We start from the raw sequence: 10,936 nt of genomic DNA, 5'->3' as shown, positions 1-10,936 counted from the left end.
AACGCATTTTTAGCCCGCCCCTCTGCTTTTACAAAAGCATTAAAGCGGGCTTATGCAACCTCTCTCGTGTCTGTCTGCCTGTCTGTCGTCCGTGTAAGAGGAAGGAGATGAGCTAGAGGTCTACAAATTTCAGGGTATCTTAGGGTTCACTTCTGGACAACGAAACGCTTGGTGCAAATCCTGGCAACCACCCCTAACTAAGGGAAGGTTTTTAGGTGTTACACACCAATTTCGCTGGGCGCGATACATATTGCAGGAAACATATGTAGATTAAGATTGGCACCGGTTTTAGCTGCCCATACTATGTTTTTCGTTTGTTTTGGACAATTTTTAGTAAGAAAACATCATAAAAGCAGCAAAAATGTGATCTTCAAATGGCTGTATCTCCGGAACCGTTTTAGCTACACCGCCTAGATTTTGCACAGAGGTAGGCCTAATTGGTAACTAAAGTATCGTGAAGTATAAATGTTTTCGAAAAACATTGAAGAAAATGTCACAAACTATGTGCACCTTCCGTACTTGAATTTCGACTTGGATTTCGGACCATTTCAACAATTTTTTTCGACTCTTCTCATATTTTGCGAAGATTAAGGTATCTATGCGGACTACCTCTGTGCAAAATCTGGACGGTGTAGCTCAAACGGTTCCGGAGATATAGGCATTTGAAGGTAACATTTTAGCTGCTTTTATGATGTTTACCTACTAAAAATTGTAGAAAACAAACGAAAAACATAGTATGGGCAGCTAAAACCGGTGCCAATCTTAATCTACATATGTCCCCTGCAATATGTATCGCGCCCAGCGAAATTAATTGGTGTGTAACACCTAAAAACCTTCCCTTGTAAGGGGATGAAAGGGGGTAACAAAGAAATAGGGGTTGGTCCAATCGTAAAATGTCACAGGAGGAACCCCCCCAAAACAACACATTCTCAATCAGGAACAACCTTTTGATCTGTCGTATCTTTCACTGTTTCGGCCCTAGAGGTGGATATATTAAAAACAATGGCAAAAGTCGATTTTAAGACTGTTTGACAAACAATATACAATCTCAAAACTTCCCGGGCTAATTTTTTAAAATTCTTAAGCAGAGCAGAATGGTTGGGGTATAGTTGGCTGAGCGATTAGCGAAGCCCATTACTCCACTGACCGAAAAAGTTTCATTCTGTTTGTGGGTTTGTTTGTTTGATTGTTTGTGTGTTTGTTTGTCTGTCCGCACGATAACTCGAGAATGGATTGAGATAGCGATCTGGGAATTTCAGGGCCATTTTGTATCATAAAAAGACAGATCGAGTTCGAAGATGAGCATTCTAGCTCAAAATTTGGCTTTTAAAAAAAATCAAAAACTACAGGTCGCAAAATGAATTTTTATCAAAATATTTTTTTATGGGTCCCTAGGGGGTAACTTGTCAAAGTAGAAACCTTTGGAAAAAAATTTCGTCCGTTTGGCTCTATGTTGTACCGTTTAGGTGCTAGGGGGTATTTCTTGACAAAAATGAGCCGAAAATGATCAAATGGTCGATTAAATCATTAAAAAGACTTCATTTCGAAAAATTGTATATACACTCCGTTTACCCCGTCTCGGGTGTCAGCGCCGCAGGTGGATTCAACGTTGATTCCACGTGGATTCGTGGAAATCTCGTGGACGTGGATACATCCACGGAATTTCAATTAACATTGGCTTTGTTCTCTTGATCACTTTTAAATGTAGAACGATAACTTATTAATGAAAAGAGATGGATAATTTCCCCTTTTGTGACATTCGTTCATTTGAACTCGAATTGGTGGATATCACGTGGATTGCAGTTTTTTCCGCCACCATGCATCAGATACAAACCATAAAAAAACTTATGATAAGCTAGTCGTTATTGCTAAATGTGGTATATAATTGAACAGTTTTCTCGGAGAGATGCAGTTTGTTTTGTTTTTCACGTTTCATGAAATAACGTGGAAATAACGTGGAATCCACGTGATATCCACTTTACCGTCTATTTTGTTCAACGTTAAAAATAGTGTTCAAAGCTGTGTATACATAATCGAACAAATTTTTAAATTTTGTCAAAGAAGTACAATAATTAAATTCAATGCTACACTTCTGACCGTACAACGCACAACGCCCTATAAACCAGAGAGCTGGCTGGGGCGCTATGCGTGTGCTTTAGAAAGGGGTCGGTAGCTGGCGTTCCTCTTCCAGCAGCGTCGCCGTAGGGTAATGGATAGAGTACAAGACTACTAACTCAAAGGTTCCAGGTTCAACTCCACTCAAGGTTGGAAAAAAAGTTTTTCTATCGACGTGATTTCCACGTCGAAATATCGTGGATAAAGGAGTGAAATCCACGTGGATATCACGTGGATACTCGACGTTGAATCCACGTCACAAATCTACGTGGAATCCACGTTCCTTCCACCAAAATTCCTCTTTGGGATTCTTCTGTTATTCAGACCAGAATCGTGCAGATACGTGCAACAAACGTTGGAAACAAAATAATAGTTTCCCAACAAAGCCAATTAATTTTGTTGCTAATCTGTGCGAGTAAACTCATTTCCTTCAACTTTCGACTCGTTTGAGAATGCTCTGTTTGTTTTCTTTTTCAAGCAGACAGGCGCATGCGCGGACAACGCCATCTGTTGAGAACCCCAATACGAATTCAGTAAAATTTCAATCAGCGTTATTTCGAAAATAACTATTGAAAATGATCTCAGATGTAAGAATATGCAATTTACCATTTCTGATAGTGTTAAGCATTTAACAAAACATAAATTACACCATACTTTAAGGTAAAGAACGAAGTTCCCCCATTGTATCAAATTAATTTGATCTATTCTGTTTCTTCTTGTTATTATGTTTTAATCCTCATTCTGGCCTAAAGTAAGAAAAGAGACACGGTCTTGCACGCACGGTAACGCACGGGAGGTTTCAACAATAACTCTATGGTTGAGGCAACTTTTCGTCATGCGGACAATTCAAAAACCGTGCGGATTCCTACTTTCAGCGTCTCCAGGCGTGCCAACGACCTGGGAAACGGAAGGTCTTCTCTTTCGCGTAGTTTTGCACGTTTCAAGGGAAAACAATTTGGTTTGAGGTCTGAAAACGGTCAAATGCGCAATTTAACCGCCTTACAATGCTACTTAAGCCAAATTTGTTAGTGTCGGGAGCGCGTATTCATGCAGCGAGTCTGGCAGCTTTGACATGCAGTTAGCCGGGCAGTTAGCCGGGGCATGCTCAAACCTGTTGGGTCTTTGGGTGTTGACTGGTGGACTGGTTAGATTGTTGAACACTTCTTGAACGTAAGCTAGTGGTTATTTTACTAGGCAAGACTTGCAAAGTCTGGGGCATCGCCGTCAAAAAAGAAGAACGAAAGGAAAAATAACAAAAAAAAGCAACAAAAGGACAATACCCCAAAGCTGTCATAACCTCACGGAATTTTGTATTTTAGGTCTATCTCAGCCAAAACTAGCTCTTGGCAAAGCCAAAATGGTCTCATAAAAATTGAAAAACATTGTTTTGTTTTTGGCTGAGCGATTAGCGAAGCCCATTACTCCACTGACCGGAAAAGTTTCATTCTGTTTGTCTGTCTGTCTGTCTGTTTGTTTGTCTGTCTGTCCGAACGATAACTCGAGAATGAACTGAGAGAGCGATCTGGGGTTTTCAGGGTCGTTTTGTATCATAAAAAGACAGATCGAGTTCGAAGATGAGCATTATAGCTCAAAAATTGACTTTAAAAAAATCAAAAACAAAAGGTTGCAAAATATTTATTTTTTTTTTATGGGCCCCTAAGAGGTAACTCGTGCAAGTAGAAACCCTTGGACGACAATTTCGTCCGTTTTGCTCTATCTTGTACCGTTTCGTAGCTATGGCTCATTTCTTGGCGAAAACAAGGTGAAAAAGACAAAATGGTCTAATTAATCGTAAAGAAGGCTTCATGGCACAGAACTAAAAAGGGAACAATACTTAAAGCACACATTGAGGGTCGAACCACACCCTCTTTTGGGCTTAAGCGTCCCTAGATTATCTTGTATCACTACAACGTTGATTTTTACATAACAATCTGTCAAAATTCGAACTTTTAATGAAAACCGTTACCGAACAGAAGAAGTTTCTTATCCATAATTTTAAAGAAATAAGACCCCCACAAATGGTTTTAGTATGTGAAATTTTGGGCCCGGAAGGCCCTGTTCCCCTATACCCCATTTGCTCGTCCAGGGTGTCAGCGCCGCAGGCCTAGCTATATGTGCGCCAGGCGCGTCGCAGCGTAACAGTGTTTCGTGAGACGTCGCGAAGCCTGTTACGCGAGACGTGGTCTGGCGTACTTATAGCTACTTTAAAAGAAAACTACGAACTGAAACTAACAAACCTAACACAGTACACAAAATCAGAAACGTATAGTTTAGTTCATGTTCGTATAGTTCAGTTCAAAACTGCACAAAGCAAATAACGTGGATAATGTAACTTGCGCCAAGACCATCGCTGCGATCCAGATTATTAAATTTGGATGGACCAGCTGTGTTTAGAGACTTCAAAACCTTTCTAATGAGATTAATTTTGATTATTTTTTTTCCCTTCAAAGTTGAATATTAGACAACATTAGCTGAGTCAGCGCACTGCAAAGTAATTCTGCTATTTGATTCTTTACGAAATATGAATTTCTAGAATATTGGGTTCAGTTCAAGTTGTAAACAACATTTTGAATGAGAAAACAATATAACTATAACAATTTAATTTTAATCACAAACAACTAACGTCAGTTCTTGACAAAGAAATTCTGCCAACTAATAAGCATGAATGTGAAAACAATCACAATGTACAAATGACCAATATACCGAACGTCAGTTCTTGACAAAGAAATTCTGCCAACAGATGAGCATGAATGTGAAAACAATCACCATGTACAAAACAACAATATATACCTTTAACAACACAAGTAATATACAAAAATAGTTTAAGAAATAATTTAAACAGAAGGTAAAGAAGGACCTGCTGCAGGTGCAGAGGGAACAGGTCGAAGCATGAATGTGAAAACAATCACAATGTACAAAAAATCAATAAACCTAACGTCAGTCCATGACAAAGAAATACAAAAATAGTTTAAGAAATAATTTAAACAGAAGGTAAAGAAGGACCTGTGCAGGTGCAGAGGGAACAGGTCGAAGCATGAATGTGAAAACAATCACAATGTACAAAAAATCAATAAACCTAACGTCAGTCCATGACAAAGAAATTCTACCAACTAACAAGCATGAATGTGAAAACAACCACAACGTACAAAAGAGCAATATACCTTTAACAACATAAGTCATATACATAAATAATTTAATAAATAATTTAAACAGAAGGTGAAGAAGGACCTGGTGCAGGTGCAGAGGGGGCAGGTCGATTACTTTCTTTGGCAGACACACCAGCTAGTGTTGACTGATTCACAGCTGTAAAGGTAATAAAAAAGGCAATTAATTTACACAATGTTAAGGTACAGACAACAAATACGGCATTTACCTTCGCCATCAAGGAGCAGCTTTGTCACGTTGTAGCTTCCAATAGAGCCATAATAAACAACTCTAACATCTTTACCATTTTGGATATCATTATTAATGCTGACAATGTATTCCGATTCCGGATCCTTATTGTCATAGTCTTTGCACAAGTAAACATAGAATAGGAACGTCTCCAGATCTTTGAAGACAGCTATGGTTTTGAGTGCAAATTCGCCAGTTACAGAATCAGGGAACTTGGATATCTCCTGATAAATCATGTCTATCTTGTAGTCTTGTCCCCTAATCATAGTCTTCGCATTACGAAGTTTGGCACCAACCGGCTTACTTGGGCTGGACATATGAAACATAATGGACAACACTGTTTAAACCATTCAGTTGCCGTCACTTCATTGAAGTTAACCTAGCTAATCACGTGGTCGAACATGCTTGCACCAAACAGCTGTATCATTTATTCGTATTTGCAGTTTTGAAAAAGAGGCGCACTGCATCCAAGTAAAACATTAACTAATTTATATAATACAGAAATGCCGAACAATAATTTAGACGAAGAATTATTTACGCAAAGAACGGAACCTAACATGGGATGAGACGTATCTAACATGCTTTCCAAATGACTACAAACTCAGATATAGTAATAAACCACCAAATAATACAAGCACAACCACTAACCTTGATTTAACAAAGACAGTAAGACAATGACACAAACTGACAGATCAGACGAACACTAAATGGACTCGGCAACGAAAACGCACAACAACCGACCACAGGACAACACAATACTGATTCACATTCACGATGAGACTGTAGTGCGGCTGGCCATGTGTCCGGTATAAATAGGGCATGCGCAGGGATACGAAAAGAAAAAAATATATAGTTCCAACATTCATGCAACATGCAACAATACAACACAAGAAACCGAGCAATGTAAAACACAAATAAAAATCATATAAAAGTAACCTCAATATAAAATTAATCAGTCAACAACTGCAAGGCTGATTTCGTTTGAGACTTTATTAATAAGATCGCTTAAAATTAATTTACTTAGTTCAGAACAGCCGCTGTGACAGTTGGTAAAAGTCAACCGACAGTTCGAACTCCTACAAAATTCCCTGTCAACAAGACAGCAAGCAGGAAATTTCTCATAGATAGAAATTATAAAATCTAATTCTGCATTAAAATCTATATCATTTAAAAAATACTTGGCGGCCACTTCATTAACAAAGGCACAGCCAAGTTGGGCAATTAAAGCATGCAGCTCATGTACAAGTGCGGCACCGGAAAACTTCACATTAGTAGGTTCAGGCATGGAACAAAAATTAATAATTAAATCAATTCGACAGTCTGAAGTATCCATGTCCGTTTGCGCAGTTTTGATCACCGGTGACAGCAATTATGCGAATACGGAGAATCAAATCTTAAATGACTTGCCTTCTTATACTATTCAGCTACGCAGACCGGCACTACTATGCCCAAATAGGGTATTTCGGGTAAGGGAAGCAGGGTAAACAGGGTAGAGGGGTGGCAATTAGACTCTTGTGTGACTCACTTAGTTGTTTATTTTTCAGCTCCTGCTCAAAATCGAGTTTTGCCTTCAGAACTTTTGAGTTGTTGATGTTTAAAAGCCTTCTGCTAGAGAAAGGTTCCAGCAATAATGAAGTTAAAGCTTTAGTTCTGGAAATGGCTACAAAGGATAGCCCAGGACACATTTCCTTTCCTTCTCCTATGTTAATTTTTACCTGTCCAATTGAAATGTATGTAAATAATAAGGTGAAGAAAGAATTTGCCTTCTTAGTAAGACCAGTCTATTTTATGATGCTAAAAATAAAAAAAAAACACCTTGAACATTGATATAATGCAACAGTGTAATACGTTACCTTGGACAATGTGAGGCCTTGCCACTTGTGTATAGTCACAGCAAAAGCAACTTGCACAGGAAATTGACTGCGACTGCATGACGCTCCATTGACCTTCCATGACCGTGTAATTATAGGGATAGGAACAAGTTTAAGACTACTATCATTACCAAGAAAAGGACCATTGTAGTCATCAAATACACACATCAACACTTTTGGCAAGGCTGCATCAGGATTAATGGACTGATCATATACAATATCAACTAGATGACCCATGGCACCATTAACCAGCCCCTGCTCTGTCCACAAATTAGTCCTCAGCATTATTCGACAAGATGGAGCAAGAAGAAGAGATGGCACAAGTCCACCAGCCTGATCAGAAGTTCCATTACGGGCAACATCAGAATTATGGTCGGCATTAATTGCTGCAACTGGCACAGGCTCATTGTTTTCAGGATGCCTTAAACATGACAGATAATTTAGATTTGCTTGTTCCACTTCAATTTTTGTTGGATACAAACGCAAAGCGGTTTTGTAAGATTCTCTCTCTTCACAGCTCAATGATAGTAAATCTTTCTTTCAAAATTTCATAGTCTTCATGAGTAATCATACCTTTACTCAATCTACTCAATAAAGCTGTGAAGACTAAATCAGACTGCCTATGCACTTGCTTCAGAAAAATACTTAACTCTATATTGTCCCAAACCATTTTGCCATGCTGCTTCAACACATCAGTTATTTTTTTGGTTGCGTACAAAGGAGTATCTTTAACAGGAGGAAGTTAATGAATATCACCTACATTGAAAAACAGTATTTAGTGCCAGCTACATTGGTTTAAATTAAACAATTATATTTGAAAATCATTGTAACTTACCAAAAAAATAGATGAATAGGCCACCAAAAGGTTCTCCATAATTGCCAGTAGCTTGTTTCAGTCTTTTGTCGATCATGCCCATCATACCACATCCAATCATGCTATACTCATCAATGACAATAAATTTAGTGTCTCTAAAGTCATTACAAAATTCTTCTTTTTCTAGATCACTAAAATCATTAATGGATGAGATATGTAGCTTGGAATGTATTGTAGAACCTGATATATTAACAGCAGCAACGCCAGTAGGTGCTAACAACATAATAGATTTCTGTCCAAATTCAGTCATGACTCTATTTGTCAAGGCACGAATTAATAGACTCTTCCCAGTACCTTAAAATTAAGACAAAAAACTACAATAATGGAAATCGATACAACATAACATTACCAAGACATAAGATGTAAAACACACACTACCTGCAGATCCTTGTACAATTACTGATTTTCCAATATTACTAACTGATCCACAAGTAGATTTAATCATATCAATTTGAGAATCAACTAAGGCTAGCACAGATGCTTGTTCTTCATTAAACTCCACATTAGGGTATGGTGGAATATTTTCTTCAGACTGAAAATGCTTCTTCTGTTCAGAAATAAAAGATGCAAGTTCCTGCCAACTACCATATTGAGAATACTCGTCTGATGCAGCAGCCCAATTATAGGACACATCAATATGACGTGAACCAAGTGAAGTTCGTTGGGTATTTTGGTCAGGTAACATTGCAGATGACACCATGTAATACTCAGTTGTAACATCATACGATGGATCAAGAAACTCATTATCATCATCAGATGTAATTTCTTCTTCAGCAGGTATAGATATGGCTTCATAATCATCTGCATCTATTTCTTGTTGGTGTTCAAGATACAAATCATGCCAAGAAATATTATCTGTGATTTTAAATTGTGAAAGATCACGCCAAGGTACATGCAAAATAACTTTAAATCCATAGTACAATTCATTGTTGGACTGACTCTTACTGTCAGACAACATCTTCAAGGTAAATTTTGGGCATACAACCACAATAGCTGGATTATTAATTCTAAGTTTTTTGTTAGAAAAACTAAAATTTTTGGCCATCCACCATAGACTTTTCATGTCATAGTTTGGCAATCTTTCAGCATACTTCTGAAGGATAGACTTTCCTCTGTGTTCATAGGTATCAACCTCCAACCAATCATCAGTTTGGAAATAAATATGTGAACAAAACTTCTTGAACAGCTAATTAACTTCTCACTCATAAGTAAATGATTCACTTCCTGTGCAGACTAGTCTCTTTCTGAACATGCCTTAATATACAGCTTCTGGATTATAGATTTAATGGAAACATCGCCCTTGTCACATAAATCACTAACAATATTATGAAAATTCAATGATTTGGACTCACATTTGGCTACATATTTGGCTAAATAATTTACAAGAGCTCGTTTTGACAAAACGGGAGCAATATCCATATTTGCCCTCCAAAGCATAATCATATTGTAGTATTGGGCGCTTTGGCTGTGCCGAGCCAAGTCTGAATGATTACAAGTCAAAGTCAAGTGGAAGTGTGGCGAAGAGCCCTGGGCTCCAGCCGGCTTTTATTCAAGATCCCGCGCCTTGCGGCGCACAATAACGTGTTGACCGTAAAACAATAATAGGAGTTAGTGTCAGGTTTGGGTTTGAAGGTGGCGCCACCAAGGGTAAGAGTCGAGTAGGCCGTGACCAACAACTGCAGTCGTCTGCTATGTTATGATTGGCTTGACAGCTTAGGTTATGGTTTTCTATGAGAGGTTTAATGAAACCTCATAATACTACATTACTCCCTCTTTAAACAACCTCCCTTTTACGCGCACCCCTTTGCCATGACACTTTACAATTTTTCTAAAGCTAATAAAACTGTTGACAACCTGAAACTTCCACCTTGTACCGAACCTACGGGTTATTCAACCCTACTAGTCCATACTCAGTGTGCAAACAAAAAGAAAGTTTGACTTCAGCTCCTCTCTGATATTATCAGAGTAGCCTTGACTTATGTTCAGACCATTACACTTGGAATTGGCGGTAATAGTGGTGCCTGTTCACAGAGCCAGACTCGGGAGATCCATCTAATTATATTTTGATTAAATCTTGTTGAGATCGTTGTTTTCTTGAAGATTCCTGGACATCTCTGGATGATTGTGATGATTCCGTGGTCCAAAAGGGTGATGGTTCACTGAAACAAGCGTTTTCCTGTACAGTATTTGAGCTGAATTTTCTACTGAAGTTGTACACAGCTGGGATTCAACCTGTCTGGGTGTCTCCTAACATAACTATTCACCTATCTGACACCAGTGTCTAACCAACCTATCTTATCACTTTTAACCTCTGAGTCCTAAAGAATACTTAGCTTTAGTTCTTGTCCTGAACTTGTCCTGAGTTCTTGTGGAGCATTCTTGACTGTTGTCACTGGATGTTTCTGCTGGGACGGTTGAGTCTTGCTGTTCTTGGATTGGCTGTGGTGTAGCCCTTGGCAACCGTTTGCTGAACCTGTCGGCTACTCGGTCCTGGACGCTAGTCTAGTCCTTCCGTTCCGCCGGTCCTTGTGGTGGTGCGGTGGTGAAGCAGGCAGCAATGTAGCTTCTCACCCCTGGGACTCGGGTTCGATTCTCGACTTGGCAGTGGTGTTCTTGGGCTTAGCAGCCGCCTTCGGCTTGGCCATTGAATGTTCTCCATGTTTAGATCTGTGGAGTGGTGAGG

The 10,936-nt window shown here is 38.8% G+C and overlaps 1 protein-coding gene across 1 annotated transcript; it reads right to left on the bottom strand.

The window, feature by feature from the left end:
* Positions 1 to 5,320: 5,320 nt before the first annotated feature.
* On the bottom strand, positions 5,321 to 9,672 carry LOC127751653 (uncharacterized). The gene is made up of 8 exons (XM_052275520.1): positions 9,508 to 9,672; positions 8,632 to 9,385; positions 8,215 to 8,547; positions 7,895 to 8,105; positions 7,362 to 7,800; positions 7,034 to 7,223; positions 5,489 to 5,845; positions 5,321 to 5,418 (listed from the first exon to the last, which is right to left on the bottom strand). The coding sequence occupies exons 1-8, from the start codon at positions 9,670 to 9,672 to the stop codon at positions 5,321 to 5,323; spliced, it is 2,547 nt and encodes an 848-aa protein (XP_052131480.1).
* Positions 9,673 to 10,936: the final 1,264 nt, after the last annotated feature.

Source organism: Frankliniella occidentalis, unplaced genomic scaffold, assembly GCF_000697945.3.
Source record: "Frankliniella occidentalis isolate FOCC.00 unplaced genomic scaffold, Focc_3.1 Scaffold655, whole genome shotgun sequence".
Taxonomy (NCBI): domain Eukaryota; kingdom Metazoa; phylum Arthropoda; class Insecta; order Thysanoptera; family Thripidae; genus Frankliniella; species Frankliniella occidentalis.
The sequence above is the reverse complement of the archived record's forward strand: the minus strand, read 5'-3'. Positions and strand labels throughout refer to the sequence as shown.